This window comes from Balaenoptera borealis, assembly GCF_965194805.1.
Source record: "Balaenoptera borealis genome assembly, chromosome: 6".
Taxonomy (NCBI): Eukaryota; Metazoa; Chordata; class Mammalia; order Artiodactyla; family Balaenopteridae; genus Balaenoptera; species Balaenoptera borealis.
The window spans coordinates 39,401,921-39,422,360 of record NC_138863.1 but is presented as its reverse complement, the minus strand read 5'-3'; the positions used below and the strand labels follow the sequence as shown (position 1 = coordinate 39,422,360).

Below are 20,440 nucleotides of genomic sequence, written 5' to 3'. Positions count from 1 at the left end.
TTATAATCCCAAACTCAGTGTTCACCACTGACACCAATGACAAAGAAAGAAGAATTCTTTACTAAGTAGGCTTAGAAGTATGAGAAAGAGGTGGCAAAACACATTAGAGATTTTAATCACCAGACCAAATAAACTTCATGAGAATATACTGGTACATTTAGAAAATTTACATGAAATCAAATCAAGGGAATATTATTAAAAATTAAAAAGAATTTTAAGATTAACTAATTTAAACTTATCTTTGGTATTTAGCCAAAGGGAGTTTGGTACTGACTGTGAGATCAATCAAAAATTTCAACTGTAAATTGTTTCACAGAGAAATGTTATTCTACTGCAGGAACATGTTTTTGTTAATATACTTTCAATGTGACTGGAAAGGAAAGATAATTTTCTGCTTTGTTTTGAAATATAACAATGTAACTTGGGAACACAGCAATTTAATCAAAGAACAAAATAATCATCATTAATACCTGTTTTTTTTTTCAGTAGAACAGGTTCATATGGAATATGCAACATATGCAATTCACTTATCTTTAAAGAGGCACAATTTTTTAAAGACATTATATTTCCTAAGAGTTTTATGTTTCAAATAAACATTTAAAAATGCACACAAAAAGAAGCATGACAGAGATTCAGGTCATAATTTAATGTGCAGTTCATTCGACAAAGTATGGAGCAGTACCCTTGTACTCCTAAATTCAAAAACCAAACTGGTGTTCTTAGAGTGCCACCTTCTGGAAAAGAATGCTTTTCTTTGTTGGAAAAAAAAAAAAAATGTTGCTAATAAATGTGAAAAATTCCTTTCACAAATTAACAATGTTTGTTTTATTCTCAGCCAAAGAATTTATTGCAATTCGCTATTTTGGATCTGAGATTTGAAAGCTAAAAAAAAATCAGTTATTTAAAACAACAGTTCATATTTCTTTCCCTAAATATTGCAATTACAAAAGAAATACCCCTTGGAAGCACTTAGCATTTGAGCAAAAAAATTTTTATTGAATTCCTGAGGTCAAACCTATTTATCTAGATCAGCTCAATGACGCTGAGTCAAATATGCTAGTCCTGAATGAACACGGGTGATAATCTATGTACCTTGGTGTATGGACTTAAGAAAAAAACATAGAAAAGTAATCAATCATCTCTGGACTGGAAACTAAACACTCTCTTCCCATGAGAAGGTAAACAGAACAGAGACTACATCAGATGAAGAGAAGAACAGACCTGGTTCCTAATCACTTAATTAACCTGACTCTCTACTTTCTTATCTTTAAAATGGGGATAAGAGCCCTCTCTCAAAGTTGTTATGAAGACCAAATTAGACAAAATATTGGAAGCACCTAATATGGTGCCTAGAACACACATAAGCTTGAAACTACCCTTTCCATTTCGCCTTCTATAACTGTCTCTTGATGAGATACAGACAGAGAGACACTACTCTGGGGGAATTCATGGAGTAAGTCACTTACATCACTGCATTGGTTTAATGGAGTTAAAATAAACATTTTATAAACTGCCATCCTTCTGGTAAGATATTTATCATAGTAAAATAAAACTGGCTTTAAGTTCCTTTAAGCATTGCCACAAAATTCTAGTACAGAGTAGGCATTCCATAAATATTTGTTGAATGCTTGAGTGAATGAGGATGAGTTAAGCCTGCAGACACACAAAGGCACTCAAGGAACTTACGGGCCCCCCCCCCCCCATTGTACCAACTTATTAGCTAAGGTTCTCAAGACAGAACAATAAGGTGTTATAACAGAAAGCTACCAGAAATGTGAAACTAAGTATGACTCCTTTGACGCTTTAATTACTTTTCGGCTTTGGGAGAGGAAAAGGAATTATTAACTGCTATTATTTTTTGGTATTAAAGAAATAATTTTACAAATTTTACGTGTCTTCTTTTGCTTCACAAGTATCACCAATCTCATCAGCTCAAATGACAAGCTACTGGTTGATTTACATTTCTAAACCAATTGCCTGTGATATCAGGGCCTGAAACTTTAATTGGGGTATACAGAGAGAGCATTCTAATTACTGCTGCCAGGAAGCTTCACAGAAAGTACACTTAAATGGAATGAAGCTCAAGCCAGTTCTATAAACTTCCAGAAGCATAAACTTCCAAATCAGAAAACCCTGGACAACAGAAAACTAATAAGATCCTCTTTAAACATTTTAAGTGCTAAGAAAGGAAACGTGGGTTCACTGAGTAGACCTTTATGCTCCCTTACAACTTTCAGATACTTTGACCTCACCAAAAATAGAAATTCTTTCAAGATTCAGGATGTTTCTAGGATTAATCCAGCTCTTAGGACTCAGGTTTCTAACACTGAATTTTCAGAGAAGGTTTTTCAGAATTCTTAGAACTAGCAATAACTCAAGGATCAATCTCAATTTAACTATTCACCCACTCACTCAACAAATATTTATGGAGGACTTGATAGATGTCAGACTCTGTTCTCAGTGCTTGGGCCACAACAGCAAACAAAACAGACAAACGTCCCAGCCTCCCTGAGGAGACAGACGATAGATAACAAACATAACAATTCATAAATCATATACTAAGTTAAGAGGTGATAGATGCTGCAAACACGAAAAGGGGCACCAGGATTGCCAGGAAAGGCAAAGGCAGGTTTCAATTTAAATACGATGCTCAATGTGAGCCTCTTTATAAAGGTTATATTTGAGAAAAGACTTCAGGAAGCAAAGGTACTCATTAGTTCTGCAGATATTTGGAGGTACAGCATTTCAGGAACAGGGTCCAGTCAGAGCAAAGGTTCTACAGCAAAGGGTGCTTGGCATGTGTGATTGAAAAAAAGAAGAAGAAGAAAAAAGAGGAAGCTAGTGTGGCTGGAATAGAGAGAGTAAGGTAAAAGTTATAAGGACAGAGAGGTAAAAGGGTAGAGGGAGCAAATCAAGAACTTCCTGTTCAAGGAAACCATTGCCATGTCCCATCAGAAGCATTTCTCCTTTGGATACTAAGATACTTCAACTAGCAAGAACAAAAGTAGGGAAGCAAAATTATTTTGAGAAGTTTATTGGGTGACTTGGTATAAAGTGTCACTGTCATTTTCACTTAATTCCCAGACCCATGTACTCTGCCTATGGGAGAAACTCTGTATTTGGAGCTGGTTGAGAACTTATGCTATGTATCCTCTAGAACTGCACCCCAAACTCACAAACTCACACTTTTCTTCCTGCTGGAATAGCAACTGAGTCTTCAACATGAGACATTCCACTTTTTACGAGGTCAATGCTCACATAGGACCTGTAAATCTTATGAGTATCAGTCAATTGCCTTATTTCCCTTGTAGTGTGGGTTCCTTAGCAGAAGCAATGTTGTGTGGAAACTGTGACAATAAGTCATTCAGTAAGTCAGTGAATGACAGTGTTGACAGAAACTTGGAATAAGAAAGAAAACCCCTCTGGTGCAGAAAAATCACTGATCCCTTCTAAGTTGAAAGAGGTCCAATGTATTTAATTCCTTCTGAATGGCTGCCTGGTCCCTTCAGGTGTGACCCTGTATCAGAAGCATGTTCTTAGTTTCTGCTGTTGGCAGCTTGGACACTCAGCAGTGTTGGGTAAGGGACAGCCCCTAATGACAAGTCCTTCCATAATTCCCACCTCTGCCATCATGACTTCTTTGTTTGTAGCTTGAGTGACCTCCTCCAGTTTGATGAGGAGAGTTCTGGTTTATGCTTGCTCTCCTAGCTTACTTATTAATTGCTTTAACTCTCAGAAATTCTGCAGTCTGGACAACATATCATGTGATTATTCTATTCATAGCTCACTGTGCATACAATGGCATATGCTGACTGACATTCACAAAATAGATCAACTGGTCAACTAATATTATCAAGTGCCTTCTTTTGCAGTGCTGCGTATTATTAAACACTTACATGGAGCACAAATATACTCATATTCTAGTCTATTCTGTGATCCCTTATACCTCTTCCTCAGACCTCCTTGTTGCCAGTCTTTCAATCTTGTTTCTTCTAAGTCCTTGATCATACAGCCAAACTGTTTGCTACTGACTATGATCAATGTAGAGCCACTCTTCTGGCCATTTGTATAGGCAAGGTCTAAAAAACCCCTAATATTTATTGAAGTTGTAGGATTCCCTTCCTACTACCTTTTAAGTCAATCCCCTAAGTAGGGGGCGAGGAAGGTTGTAATTTCTGCTTCCGGATGATACGCAAGAAATATTTTGCAGCAATCTATAAACCAGTCTTTAATTTCTTTAAATCAAGAAATATTTTGCAGCAATCTATAAACCAGCCTTTAATTTCTTTAAATCATATCAAGGATTTTTTGGCATTTCAACTTCATTTAGGTAGGCCATCACGGAAGCCAGGTTTTGGTCAAAAAAGCAAGTAAAACAGAAATCATTCACATCTCCCTGACTAGCTCATGGAAACCAGGATCTCTGGTAAGTGCACTCACATCAATACATTTGACTGTATCTAACTTAGGTTCTCCCTAGGCAAGCACTATTGCAATATAATACCTCCTATATTCCTTAGGATTCTGACAAGGCTTCTGGCAAGGGAGGCTCTCAGTGTGAGGGTCAGGGTACCCAAAGTCAATCAAATTCACTCAATTGTCCCCATCCTCAGTTCTCACCATCCCACTCTTTCCCAGTAGGTAAATTATCTTTCACAGAACAGATCTGGCAAGGCTGTGAATTAAATTACATTATAATTTGGCAACCTGCTGGATCAGACTCTATAATTTTTGGCTATGTCAGATTTGTAGCTATGAGACTTAAGAGGCTCTCGAGGGCAATCACAGAAGCACCTTAATCCTCTGACCATGTCTTGAGCAAAGAATTTAAGCCCTGAATTATGCCATTTCTTTAATTTCTCCAGTGCTTTAGAAAAAATTCAGCCCATCTCACATCCCTTGTATTTCAAATTTGCACTCTATTGACCTACCACAGCAGTCACTTGGTCCACCAAAGCACTGCCTGTAAAACAGACGCTTCATTCCAGGAAACCAAGAGAATAATTTAAGTAAGTGAATTTTGGAGTGCATGCCAGGTACCACCAGGGTTCCATTTTCAGATGGTAACTAGATTTTAACTACCCTAAAAATCCAACCTGGTCATATAGACCAAGATCCTAGATGCCAACTTTGAGGGTCTGATATCTTTATTCAGAGTTCAGTGCAGAATCCTTCTAGGTAATTAAGCAAAAGGAAATTTAATATAGGGAATTAAGTTATTACAAAATCATTAGAAGGTCTAGGAGAGCACACTCCAGGCTGGGCTTCCAGGAAAGACTCCTAGAACCTGTGGAACTGATCTTCCAGGAGTGTTGCTACCTCTGCCTCAGTAAGGACAAAAGGACGCCACCACTAGAAGTAACTGCATTCAAGAACACACCATGGTGGCTGTGATTCTAGGATCAGAGAGCAGGATCACGAAGCCACCATCATCATCGGCTGTAAATACCCATAAAACTGGTGACCAGACACTGAAGTCTGTCAGAAAAGAAAAAAAAAAGTGATCTTGCTTGACAGCAGAAATAGCTAAAATGGCAAGAAGATGGCCACTGTAGGCCTTCCAAATCCCAAATGAGCGTACCTAATCATCGAAATCGAATTCGCTTCCAGAAACTTAGATGCTAAGGCTTCTGGGAGACACAATTTTAGCTTTCCAGCTCACTAGAAAGAGGTGAGATGCTTGGTGCCAAGCGATCATATTTACTATAGTAAAAGGAAAAAGAAAAACAATGACTCTATGCTTTTGGCCTGAAAAATGAGGGGAATAGTGTTCATATTTCCTGAGATGCGGTTAGACTACAAAAGGAAAAGGTTTGGGGAGAAATTCAAGAGTGCCTTTTCCTGCCTTGTACGAAATACAAAAGACTCATGTGGATCAAAAGTCAAGTTTGGGTACACGCAAAAGATTATCCACTTCTTTCAACCCCAAATGATGGGCAATTCACTGGTCCTGTATTAGGGAGGGGGCCCAAGAGAGTCCCTAGAAAAGTTTTCAAGTGCATGTAAAGAGAGGAGGCTGACGTTCTCTTCTCCAGCTGGAAGTCTGTTCCATCACCAGCATGCTGACCTGCGCCAGTGCTATCAGAACAGGAGAAGAACTCTGGGAGAAGGTGGTATGGTGGGACGACCAGGTGAAGGAAGGGCAAGGACCATGTGCTCAAGGTTACCAAGAAGTACAGAAGATGGATCCCAGGCGCTGCAGACCCCAGGTGAAATTAAGGGCTACAGATCTGTGAACTACTACTAGAATATGGGGCCAAAGACATGCATATGAGAGGAATGTGGCAAAAGCCATCATTGGTAGATCAGTTGGAAGATGGGAGTCAAGTCTGGCAGAGGATGACCAAACCTAGGGGAGATGCTCAAGATAGCATCCCTCAGCAGCCAGAGCTTGTCGGGGTCTTCACCTGTCCACACTGAGTTAATCTGTGGACTTCACCTCTCCACAACTGGTCAAAAAGCTAGACTAGTTGTGAGGACCAACAGTAAAGGCACAGTGCAGGTACCAGAGACAGGAGGCCGCCCACCTTATGACCACCAAAGAAAAGAAGAGCCAATTTGGCTGGATCGGTTACATCAGTACATTTTCTCTCCCTCTCCCTCTTTCTCCCTCTCTCTTCCTCTTTCTACTTTCTCCCCCTCCTTCCCTTTTTCTCTTCACCTCCTCCCTACCTTCTCCCTGTCCCAATACCAAGTGATAAGACCAGGAAAGAGAGAAGCAGTGTGGGAGGGTGCAGTCCCCACCCAACCAGAGCCTCAGGGCTACCTGATTACGGGTAGGGGAAGAGTTCTAAGTAGAACAAGACATTGAGGTTTTCAAGTAGGTACAGCTCGGTCTTCATAGGCAAAACTATCTTAATAACCAAAAGTGACTGGAAAATTCTGGAATTACACTGAAAGGTCAGTAAGGGAGCTTTCCCCACTGAGAAACAGCCTTTGGCCAAGCGTAGTTAGGAGCAGGTACCAAAACATACAACAATTTCATGCTTATACCTTAAGGAACCAAGATAACCTCAATCAAGCCATTTATATTAACAGCATCATTTACATTCTGTTTTTAACCTCTGAGCCTTTTCTCTTGGCATAGTTCTAAAAGAACATTTATTAGAAACCCCTAAGACTGAAAGTGATGGCTTTTTGTACCAAGCATTTAATCCAGTGGCTTCTACTATACAGATCATCCTCATTAGCCTTCCTGAGAGAATATGGATTTATGTTTCTTTGCAAAGCTCTGGAGAATATGGACAAAAGCTGTCCTGAGTACTAACATATTGAGAAAAAGAAAATGTAAAGCCAGTTGAAGAAGATAATCAAGTCTTATAGCAAAAGTAAATGAAGTGTCATCCAAAGAAAACTGCTTATTTGGGAATGAGAGTAAGTAATGTTTTTCTGTTAATATGTTTTTAATTTGGTTTTATAGAATTGAAAATCTTTCTCCTTTATTTACTAGACTCAGCATAGCTTCCCCTTTCCTAGGCATTGAACTATCTATAAAATTTCCCTAGCAATATGAATTTTGAAGAGTATTTTGATCAAATGTCAAAAAAAGAATTTTTTTAACTTTTAAAATTATATTAACTAGGAGAATACAAGCATCTACTTTTTTTCTTTTTTGGGCAACAAAAAAATTCTACTTCATCCCCTTCCAAACAAAAATGTATACATGTTTTAAGGGTTTTGCCCTGTTGTAAGGAAACAATATAGGAGAGGCTAAATTTATAAAACAAATTAATTAGAAATGAGTAAATGTGTTACAAAGTGACTCACCAGTAGGTCCTTTAAATATGGAATTCCAGTGTGATTAACTCTACAAAAGTTTGGTTTATACAGAAGCTTTGTTTCAAGTATTATTACATAAAACGAAGTAAACGTATTAAATAAACAGACCCATGTCCATCTTATGGAATATTTTCCTATAAAATCATATAGTTGACACTGATACAGTATCATCAGTATTTAGGATTAGTGTCACAATTTTCAAAGTTTAAATAATAAAAATATGCATATTTCCATTTTAGGGTAGAAAAACTTTAAGATAATACTCTTCCTATCTTACAATATTGTATTTGATCAAAACACCAATAGAGAAGTTTATATTCATTTAATGATATAATTTAATAGCTAATATTTCTTGTATTTTAATCTTAACTTCCACTAACACACAAACCATGATTTGCAGGCAGTAAATAAATAAATGCCTTTTGAACTGAACAAAAACCATACCTTTCTCGGTGTTACTGGTTTTTATTAAATTCCCTCCTTAACTTAAATTCTAAGTTCTCCACTGTATTTGTGTGGTGATTGATTGGTAGATTGCATTTTGTTTGTATTTATTGGGCCCTTTAAGTATATTTACCTTTGCAGCTCTTCTATTTTTTTTTTTTTTTTTTTGGTCCCTACAGAGAAACGTGTTGATTGAGCGGTTGGCATGCTGACCTTTTCCCGCCACAGTACATTTCAGTGGTGGTGCAGCCAGTAACATGGGGGCCAGAGAACAGACAGGACAGTGCGCGCTGAGTACACTGTCTTCCTACCAGAGCGTCCAGGAAGAACCACTGCTAGAACCACTATCATTAAATAATGCAAATTCAATTTTGACCTCAATAAGTAATCAGGACAAAACATCTATTTTCCTTTTGATGTTTCTTGCTCCTGGGATTCTAAAATAATATCTGAAAAGGAGCCTATATGGGAAAAAGACAATGGCTTATTTAGATTGTTTTGAAAACAAAAATCATGTCACTTCAACAAAACAATCACATTCTCAGAGATTTTTACCTACCTGTACTACACTTTTCATTATATCTCTCCATGTTTTATCCACGGTTGTAAATCGTCTGCCTTCCTCAGGCATCTGAGACATAATGTCCGGAGAACTAAAAATGGGCTCCAAATACAGCCACGTGGCTTGGACCTTGAGCCATTCATCCAGAATCTCCTGAAGCAGCAGGAGTTTGCCCTCCCATTCCCTGAGAAGCAAAACACAGTGGCTCTTATCAACAGCAAACCAAGCAATGTTTCAGATGATAAAACTCAAAAACCATGACTAGGCTGTCAATCTTATATGCAATGGTGTTATTCCAATTTCCATTCTTCTACCTACTAGCTTTGTTCTACAAAATCTGTCTCTAAATAATAACATAAACATTTATGCTAATACAGATATATACATGTTAGATGTACCTATCTACAAATGGGTTGGTTTCTGTATATCAGTAAACTTTTCTGCAATCCGATTCTATGGACAAAGGGTACAAACTGAGAAATGAGATTTTAGAGATACTAATGGTATTCTCAATCAAGGGCACTCGGAGCTTCTTAGGAAAGGTAATTTACATCCAAGATTTATTTCTTTTAACATTCTTATTTTTTCAGTTTTTTAAAAATTTGGGGCCATAAAGGCTTTATTTCCAGAATAAAATATTTCAATTCATAAGATATAACTGGCATTTAAAGAAAAATCTACATAATCCTAAATATACCAGTGTGGCATTCGTGAGAAGGAAGCATTTTTGAATTTACAATGAGTTATCAGTTTATTTCTAAATATGGAGAACAAAAACAACTTAACTTCCTCAAGAATAAATATTATAATTACAGCATAAACTGACAATTTTACAAGCACAGTTCTATGGTCTTTGCATGTATTTGCTCTATCCTCACAACAACCCTAGGAGGCAGGGTCCAGAGTGTTGTATCTTTTTACCATTAGGGAGACTAAGGTACATAGAGGTAAGTACCAGGTTCAAGCTCACTCAGCTAATGAACAATAGAGCCAGATTTGAACCCAGACAGCTGTAACCACTACACTATAAGAGATAACATAACCATCAAGAAGAAGGATTGGTTAATGGCAACAAAACTTAGAGATGGGATGGCTTTATGTGTAGATTCATACATTACTCATCATTTATAATTTTAGATTGTTAAAACCAAGAAATGTACACAGGAGTTCAAAAAGTCGCCAGGCATTTTAAAATGTCTTTCTAAAATACCTTCCTTTCAGTGTTCATCAATAAATGTGTCTTGGGGCTTCCCTGGTGGTGCAGTGGTTGAGAATCCGCCTGCCAATGCAGGGGACACGGGTTCGAGCCCTGGTCTGGGAAGATCCCACATGCCACGGAGCAACTGGGCCCGTGAGCCACAACTACTGAGCCTGCGCGTTTGGAGCCTGTGCTCCGCAATAAGAGAGGCCGCGATAGTGAGAGGCCCGCGCACCGCGATGAAGAGTGGCCCCCGCTCGCCGCAACTAGAGAAAGCCCTCGCACAGAAACGAAGACCCAACACAACCAAAAATAAATTAATTAATTAATAAAAAATAAATAAATAAATAAATAAATAAATGTGTCTTTCACACAGGGAAATGAATGCCTCTACCTCCTTCTGGTGCTCTTCTCTCTTTCTCCATCTAATCCCTGACTAATGCAGAAAATTTCTCACTAGCTAATGATCTCATGAATAGTCCTTAAAAATAGAATCTAGATATACCACTTTCAGAGAAGTTCAAAAATTACTCTTGATGAGATCATTGGAGCAAGCTGGGCAGGAGGCACAGCAATCAAACACTGAACCAACATCAACAGCTGAGCAAGCTCAGGTTTAGGATAATATATCAATAACCAGGGGCTGATATCACCAAGCAGGTAGCTTTCCCTCACCATGCAAATTCACATTGAAGTTGGTAGTCTGATTTGGATTTACTCTTTTTTAAGATAAAATATAAGCTGCTTAAATCACAAAAAAATTTAAAAACTGACAGGATAAGGGTCAGATTTAGTTGGCTGTGTCAGATGCTCAAAATTCCAGACGAGAATCAGAGTTTCATGCTTTTGCACTTATCTAGCCATCCTTTATGCATATGACTGGAAATTACAATAGACTTTGAGGAATCATCGACAACAAACTAATCAGTACATTTGGAAAATTACATTATCTTCTTCAGTTTTACAGTTTATATGTTCTATAAACTATGTTCATAGGCATGAGACTATTTTTGAGAGTCAAATGTATAAGATCAGACTGTGGGCAATAAAAATGAGTATCTGGAGGCTGACTGTCTACTACCTTTGTTATGAATATACATGATAGCAAAAGGATCAGGACTCTTCCAAAAGCAATAAAGGTTATCATTCCTTACAATACACTATTTAGCATATTAAGTATAAAGTACAGAATCAATTTTTAAGAAGAACTGTATATTACATATGAGTGATAATTTTGGTAACATAGTATAAACACTGTCATATAAATAACACTTTACCTCATTTGTTTTTCATAGGGCTTAATGAAAGGAGATCCTCGCATAGTTTGTGTCTTAATAATGTGGTCATCCAACAACATCTGAATTTCATCAACTGATGACAAAATAAATGTCCCACTTTCTCTATAAGGAAGAATGACAAATTCCACTGCATCCCATTCATTAATCATCTTCTCCATGGCCTTTTCGAGAGAATATTCTTTGCTAGCTGCTTCACTAATACCTTCAAACCTATCTAAATATGGTTCCAGATTCATATCTAAAAAAGAGAAGAGAGTGGAATCATCTGCTGGCTGCAGGGGGTAACCAACGATGCTGGACATGGCCTCCCAGTGCCTGGGGCGCAAACCAGGATTACAAATCACTTGAATGAGAGGAATGTGCTGCTTGAAATCTTCCACCTTTGCCCTTACTTTTTTGGTCATTGCCAATGCATTTGGAGAATCATGGAAGGTTTTCTCCAGCTTATATAGTCCTCTCCAGTAATTTCCAACGTCTGTTTCTACTTGGTCTGGATTCACCTTGTGATATGGTCCTTCTGTCCATGCCCTGTATTTGGTGCTAAATTCTACACCAGTTTCATAGAGACGAAGATAAGGGTTCAAACCATCTTGGATTTTTTTACGTTGAGGATATATTGATGGTAGCCAACCAAACGCCTCCTCTTCAGCGTTAAACTGCTCAATCTGGAAGGACAAGTATTAAATATGTTATTCTGAAAGTGAATGATATTCAAAATAAAGATTTAAAAAATATTTATATCAAATGTGACCAAAAAAACCTCTCATTAAACCCTAAAGCTAAATTAGGCCATAACTAGAAAAACTGAGCAGTAATGTCTTTTTTCCTATTTGCTTTATTTTGTTTATTTTTGTTGTTCCTATTTCTTTTTTATTACAGTTTTCAGAGAAAAATGATTGGTTAAGTTAGTTTAAACAGTAAATTTATAAATATAAAAAGTCTCTGCCCATCCAGATATACTGAGAATATAGCTTCATTTATTAACTCACAAGAACTTAATTACTTTTTTAAAAATTCATTTATTTATTTATTTTTGGCTGCATTGGGTCTTTGTTGCTGCACACAGGCTTTCTCTAGTTGTGGCGAGCGGGGGCTACTCTTCGTTGCGGGCTTCTCATTGCAGTGGCTTCTGTTTGTTGCAGAGCATGGGCTCTAGGTGCGCGGGTTTCAGTAGTTGTGGCACGCAGGCTCAGTAGCTGTGGCTCGCGGGCTCAGTAGTTGTGGCTCACAGGTTCTAGAGCACAGGCTCAGTAGTTGTGGCCCACGGGCTTAGCTGCTCCGTGGTATGTGGGATCTTTCCAGACCAGGGCTTGAACCCGTGTCCCCTGCACTGGCAGGCAGATTCTTAACCACTGTGCCACCAAGGAAGTCCCAAGAACTTAATTACTTTTAATAAACACAGCATTGTGTTAGATACTGTGGAAAATAGAAAAAAGTATATTGCAAAGTACCAATTCCAAGAGTTAGTAATCCAGATGAGGAGTTAGATACCAATTATTTAATAATATAAGGCAACAGAAGAGATGTGTTAGAGCAGTAGCCATTTAATATAAAATGAATGGTATACTTTTAAAAATGCTATCACTCAGAGACAAGAGAGCCTGCTGAAATAGCGCAATCACAGATGCTAGAGAAGCTACAACCAGGGCTGGGTCTTGAAGGTAAGTAGGATAAGAGACACAAAGAAATCATTAATTTCCTCTTAGATTAGTAGTGAAGTTGTGAGGATATGGGAGATGTAGATGAGAAATCTACAGAATTGAAAAGAGTGAGATAGATATGTAAATTATGCAGATTACTTAAAATTTCAGTGGCATCAGTTTAAAAAAATCTACAATTTCTCTTGTCTCAACATATATTTACATATCTGAGATTATTATAAACTATTTAATTACCTGAACTAAGATATTAAAATCTTACAATATATAAAAAATGGTAGAGCATCATAATATGGTCTGTTTTCATATTTCCCCTTTTTATAAAAAACGCAATTAAAAATTTCAAACTTCTAACATGGCAAAGAGTACGGCTTTTTCCCACCCAGCTGCTTCTAACGAGACCAATGATTTCTGAAATAGCGGTATTGGGAACAAAGCAGCTTGATGGGAGAAAATAATGGACCTAATTTAAAAACACAGCCACCAAATCTAAGCTGGCTTCCATGGAGGTGGGAAATCTAAACAGTAACCAGGTGTTATCACATAATGTAAATGATCAAGATTAAAAAGCAGATGGAGATATAACTCTATCTTTAAAATAAAAGATGAAGGCCACTGAAATGTTATTACTACCAATAGAAAACAGCAATGTTGCTCCCTCCTTGAAGCATGTCTATAAAATCTATTTGTGCCATTCCTATTAATCTCTAATTCAATGTAGTTAAACTCTTTTATTTGAATCCATTTCTTAAAGGTGAATACCCAATACAAATTCAAATGCTCATTCTGTTGAACTAATTCATCCTATTAAGAATTTTTAAATTATACCTTGTCTGCTGCTAAATCCAACTTTCCATTCAGTGTCTGAGCCTTTTTCAGGTACCGCTGTATATCTTGAAGATCTCCAAATAAGTAGAATTCTTCTGACTGTTTAGCATAACTCTCCAATTCCTCCACAAACCGTTCACACCGTAACTAATAAAAACAATTATTTTCGTTACTATCTTTAAGAGTAAAAACCCCTAGGCATCAAGAGAAAATTTTAGAATTTGTAAGGATTATCAGAATTATTATTATTATATTCTGTCACTGACAAAATATGAAGAAAGGGATGATCTTGAAGATGACTGGGATCCAAAATATGCAGAATTTTTAAGAGCTGGGATTTAAGATTAATGGATTAAGATTCCTATAATTCACAAATTAGAGAAAGTTTACCCTTGTATTATCAAGGTAAGAAGTTCTAATAAAATGAATAAGAATGTGCTAAACAATGGTATTTCTTTAGTATGCTAATGAAATACAAGCACTTGAAAAAATCTCACAGTAATCAAGTATGAGGCTAAAAGTGAAGTCCAATTTTTTTTTAAGGCCTGTAAAGGTAGCATTTTTACAAACAACTGGAAAAAACTGAATTTCTTTAATTGCGTTCTGATATTCAGGTATCTCTTCAATTAGCAATGCTAAAACAAAGTATTCCAAAGTTATTTTTCTTGTCCCATGGGCTCTCTTCACAGGAAATAAAATAAATAAATCCAGATTTAAAAGCCGAAAAACTGAACCCTTCCAGTATAAAACAGGTATGTGTGTTTTTTTTTTTTTTTTTAATGAGAAAGGCTTCTTACAAAATTGTCATTGGTAAGGCATTCCAAATTAAATGGCTCTTAAAAAAACAGCTCTGAATAAAATATTCAGAAGTCAAATCTAGGTTATTCAAAAATAGATTTTATATTTTATAGATTATCTAGGTTGATTTCTGTCCTCCTTGGTTTCCTGGTCAATTTATTGCTCTGGCCCAGTTGGGGAAGGAAAATGAGAGGAAAAATTCATTAACATTATGTGTAGTTTGTAGAATGGTATACATTACAACGAAGTATAGATAATTCTGGGCCACCTAGTGATTTCCTAAGGGTCTATTATATTGTAGCATAAGCATCAAATACTCATGATGCTTTCTACAGGTTTTAAAATTTTCTGAAATGGCCTAAACATAAAACAGAAATATAGACTTAAATATAGACTTACAGTTTAAAATGAAGGGTTTTTTTTTGTTTTAAGTCTATAATTTATTCTGCAAACAACATATGCTGCCAATTAATCGTATTTGCTATAGTGAGGTAGAAAGAGGCTAGGCTTGCTATCAAACAGCTCTACTGGCTGACTTGAAACAGGCCTCTTCATCTTCACCTGGGAACCTTAGTCTCTTCATCTGTAAAATGAGACTGAAAATACTGTGCCATTTATTCACATAATAGCTATGAAGCGCTCACGGCATTTCTGTGTGTCAGGCACTGTGCTAGCCAAGCAGATATAAACGGAGAAAAGGTAAAAACGAGACAGCCCTGCTATCAAGGAGCTGACCGACTAATGGGGAGATGGAAATAATAACATAATGATCAGATAATTAGCCCGGTGGAGGTGTGTTAAAAGTGCCATGGGAGCAGAGGAGAAGCAGTACTGAGGTCTGACTGAAAGGGCTTCTCAGAAAGTCAGCTGACTTTGCTAGATAGACAGGCGGGGCGGCAGGTCACTCCAGAGAGAATGGAGAGAGCGGGTAAGAGATGAGAGGTGTAGGAGAGCGGGGACCAGACGTTGCTCAGGGTTACTGAAGAGTCAAGAGCAAGAAGTGGGGAGAGGTAGGAGGTGAGGCTGCACAGGCAGATGGGGGGAATCACACACCATCTTATACGTAGGACACAGACACCAAATGTTCAAGTTACGGAACGTTATAGTGATGGTTCTGGGCATGGTACTTAGGCAAGCTGGTGATTATGAGGTGTGAAGGCACACCTTACCAAGGGAGCTTTGACCTTAATAAAAATAAACTCAAGACAGTACTATAAACCGTATCAGATAAATACTATCCTTATTAATGGTCATTTGTGGGCAATATATTCAAATGTTTTCTCCCTTGAAAAATCAAGAAATGATGCCACATCCATCCATTATGTGTCCTATCCTCTACTAAGACTTACGGGAGGAGAGAGCTAAGATATACTATCTGTGAAATAGAGGAGCTGACATTGCTATGTAAGAAGTTAAATATTTCCAGAAAATGAAAATAATTTAAAATATCCATGATTCCCACCTTAAGACCTTCTTGATATTGTTCTGTTTTCTCCTTAATGATTTTCCTGTGTTCGTCAAAAATTTCATCCATTCTTCCATACCACTGGAAGACATTATTATTTAGCCTAATGTCAGCTGGAGAAAAGTTGGTACACTCAATGAGGAAGGCGAGGCAGTTTTTAGAATCCACCAATCTCCGTCCCAGTTCAATCATATCAACTGTCTCTACTTTCTGAATATAAGCCTGAGGGAAAACAAAAATTACAGATGGCATTTTAAGGAACGGCTCATGTCAAAAAATAGCCTGTAGAAATACACTGCATAAATATGTACAGACTTGTTAGAAGTATAGACTTTTGGTTCCAAATAGGGGACTGCAGCACAGTCTGCTTCTCATGCATCCTGAAAACCTTTACTGACAGAGCAGGGCGAAAACCAGAAATACTAAACAACACACAAAGAGCACTGGAAAACCAAAGGATGCTATGGTTCCCTGGAATATAAGAAGCAGATGCTGAGTGATATCATTTATTCTTTCAGAAGAGCATTTCGGGCACTTATTACGTGCCTGATACTGTGCCAGGTGCTGGCAATAACAGTGTGACAGAAACAGACCTGGGCTTTGTCCTCAGAGAGCTTACAGTTTAGTGGAGGGGACAGTTAGTCAAATAACCACCATAACAAATGTAAAATTGCAAACTTGCAACAGACACCAGTGCTGCAACACTTTCCTTAGTTATAAAGCTAAAATATAACTGTAGACAAATTTAACAAGGAATGTGCAAAATCTGTGAGGAAGACTGCAGTACTTTATTGAAGGACATTTTAAAAGTACCAAATAAATATGGAAACACACGTTAAAACATAATATTATAAGATGTAAATTCTCCTCCCATCAGTCTAGAAAGTCAATGCAATTTCAATCAAAATTGCAATGGCATTTTAAAAAACTGAATTTGATATAATTTTAAAAGTCTCTGAAAGTACTCAAGAGTAGGCAAAGATAATCATGAAAAAGGAAAACGATAGAGACTAGCCCTGCTAAATAGCAAAATATACTATATAGATGCAGTAATTTAAACAGTTCCTGTTCTGGCTCAGCAGTAGAGAATGGAACAGAACAGAGTTTAGAAATAGATCCAAGTACAAATGGAAATTTAGTGTTGAAAAAGAGGCATATCAAATCAGGAGTGAAATGACAGATCATTTAATAAATTGTACTGAAGTAATTGGCTATTGATTCTGGAAGAAAGTAAGAGCCCTATTTACTTAGTAGAAGTACAGAGAAGGTATACTGTTAAGTGAATAAAATAATTTGCAGGAGTAATGATTCTATTTTTGCAAAAACAAAGCTCTGTGTGTGTGTGTGAGTGGGTGAATATATAGGTGTGTGTGTATGTGTGTGTATACATGCACATGGAGGTGCCCATGTGTATGTACATATATACATGTAGCTCTCTCAAACCTCTTTTGAAACATATTAATTTGTGCATATATCTTAATAATATAAATTCTGAAAGAAACCTGCTATCCCACTGAAAAATGAGAAAACTGGCAATTACTTGTACCTACCTGTGTTTACCTTCCCTGTTATACCCCACACCTCCTTGTCTATGAAGTAAATGCTTTTTTTCTTAATGCTTTTAAAAGTTCTTTTAAATCTCTAATAACCCCCTCTCTCTGGCTCTCCCGTTTCATCACTCTCCCTAGTGCCATATATATACATATGTTTGGAAAGAACCATTACCCCAAAAAAAGGAATTATGGAAAAAGAGGAACTTTTACTTTGTACAATTCCATATTGTTTAAATTTTCACTTTTGTAATTAAAAAGAAAAAAAGGACATTGCCTTAAAATCTTTCACTGATATGTCATTCTAATTAGAATAAATGTTTTTCTGTTGCAAACCCAAACAGTGATCTAATTGAAAATACATTTTTGTAATTTGGTTAATCAGCTTTTTATGTAGTCAAACAACTGCACTTTTATTTCCTCTTACTGATAAAAAATGACTGATGTCTGTATTGAGTAAACTGAGAAGATGTTTATGCCCTTACAGGAATAAACTTTTTCAAGATACAGAAATATTTTAAATATTAGGTAATAAATCCTGTTTGCTAATTCTGTGAAATGTTGCTATGAACAATAGAAATGCACACTAAATAACTCCAAATTCCTAAATATTTCCAGTGATGGTTAAGAGGGTAAATAAATAACACTCTTCATACTCAGTATTCATTTTTTTCAAAGGAATTTCCAGCTATGGAACTCTCCAGCTACCTTTCAAATCATCCATAATCAAAGTATCACTTGATGTTCTATAATAACTCATGTAAAATATAAAAAATTCTAAAAAGGATATCATAGGTATGTTTGTATTTGATACACACACATACACATAAATTCACATGTAAAGAACCCCAATCCAAGTACAAATACTTTCAAGGAAATAGAACTCTTTAGAGGCTGATATGTAAAATTTGGTTCTAGTGATTTTCACAAATTTTTCTTTAAGTGAATAATTTAATGTACATAATCATTTGAACACCTTTTGTAATTTCCTACCTATACAAAGTTCTGAATGATTTAACATGTTTTGCCGGGTTTGCTTAAATATTTTAAAATCTAGGAACACAAGGGTTCTATTTTGGATCTTCAGATTGCTAGAAAAGGAAAAAGAAGATCCTGTAAAAGTGTAATGTTATAAGAATGGAAAAGGAACAAAATAAAAGGATGATTAACAAGGTGTTTTATATTATTTTATTACCATCAGGTAGACTTCAAGCACAGAAGCAACAAGAAAAATGATGCAAGACTTCTCTAATATTTTTAGTACCATAAGTCCTATGCTCAAAACACTTTTCAGCAAACTACCACAGAAATGTTTAGTATATAATAAAAGCCTATCGAAAACAAAATAAAATCTTACTTAAGGATTAAATATTTGTTGATTAAAAAAATGAAGGATGACTGCATATCTCAGGTTGCCCAAGACAGTCCTGGTTTATGCCTGTTAGCATGGTAACAATTATTAATAGTGCTCTCAAAAAGATTATTGTAGATGATTGCATTAATAACTCCAATACTTCACCTCTCCCACTATCTGTCCTTGTAGTGTCCTCTCACTGACTCTGTGGCCATTTTGGTCAACAGGCTATTCGCTAATGTGACACAAGCAGAAACTTGAAAAGCATTTGTACAATTGGGCTTGCTTTTGTGCCTTTACCATACCATGAAAACATGCCCAGGTGAGCCTGTTGAAGTTTGAGAGACAAGCGGAGCAGAGTCAAGCTGCTGAAGATAATTACACTAGTCAACCCAACTGAGAACTAGCTGATTTGAGTCCAGAAGAACCATCTAGGAGGAGTGTCCAGCCTGAATCACCAAACTTCACACTCATGAGCTGTGTGTGTGTGTGTGTGTGTAACTTACTATTTTAAGCCTCTGTTTTAACTTTTGGAGCGATTTGTTATTGTATTATCATGTCAATAATTATAAAAGCTGGGGGGGGGAAAAAAAAGAAAAACAATTTACTTACACACACATGATTATACAGAGCTTATAAACAATACCTTCATTTCCATCAGTTCTGCTGTATTTGGAGGAGTGCTAAGAGCTTTTTCAGATATCTTCTCAAATTCCTCACATAATCTGAAACACCAGACAAAACCCATCTTCCATAATTAAATTTTATTCCTAAATATATTCCTGGGTACTATTTTAATGTTCTATTACATGAACAATACAGATTATCTTACCTTTATGACATCTAATTAATTAAAAGCAAATTTGTGCTCATTTACTCATTCATTCAATACACATTTAATGATCATCTATTACATTCCCAGCTACAGTAATAAGTGATGGAGGTACACAAATGTGTAAGATGCAATAATGGTTCTCAAGCAGTTCACAATCCAGTAGGGACAACAAGACTATGAACAATCATTTCCAACCTAGAGTTTTAAGGGCTCTACCAGAGATTTAGTTGAGATGGCACAAAAAGGTGGTCTACTTGGAAGGCATGGTTAAAATGGGCCTGTGTGCTCAGAAGCTTCTGGTAATATGCAAATATTTCCTACTGATTTAGGTTGTGGGCAATACAAACAATGAACTTACTATGGAATTTTAAAAAAAGAGTAGTGAGAGCTAAGGAAGTTCAGATAACATCTGCAGAAATTTCTTCAAGAAGATTGAAGAAGGAGAGGTGAAGGTGAAGGAGAGGGAATGGATGGTGATGATGTTGGGTTGAAGTGGAGGGTTGGAGGACGGAAGAGGGTTTTGACCGTGTTTGTAAATTTCAGAGGCAGAATCCACAGTGAGGGAGAGACTTAAAATGAGACACAGAGGGGACTACTAGTAGAGCCAGGTCCAGAGGGATGGGAGGCAAGGGGGCTGAGCTCAGAGGTAGAGACGAGAACAGTGAGTGGCT

The 20,440-nt window shown here is 36.8% G+C and overlaps 1 protein-coding gene across 1 annotated transcript in view; it reads right to left on the bottom strand.

The window, feature by feature from the left end:
- The window catches only part of DNAH7 (dynein axonemal heavy chain 7), a 246,606-nt gene that overhangs the window by 164,596 nt on the left and 61,570 nt on the right, over window positions 1-20,440 (bottom strand). The window contains exons 15-19 of the mRNA XM_082397280.1: window positions 19,581-19,659; window positions 16,028-16,252; window positions 13,768-13,914; window positions 11,261-11,946; window positions 8,783-8,969 (exon numbers count right to left, since the gene is read on the bottom strand). Coding sequence (XP_082253406.1) covers window positions 8,783-8,969; window positions 11,261-11,946; window positions 13,768-13,914; window positions 16,028-16,252; window positions 19,581-19,659 — 1,324 coding nt within the window. The remainder of the gene's footprint in view (window positions 1-8,782; window positions 8,970-11,260; window positions 11,947-13,767; window positions 13,915-16,027; window positions 16,253-19,580; window positions 19,660-20,440) is intronic.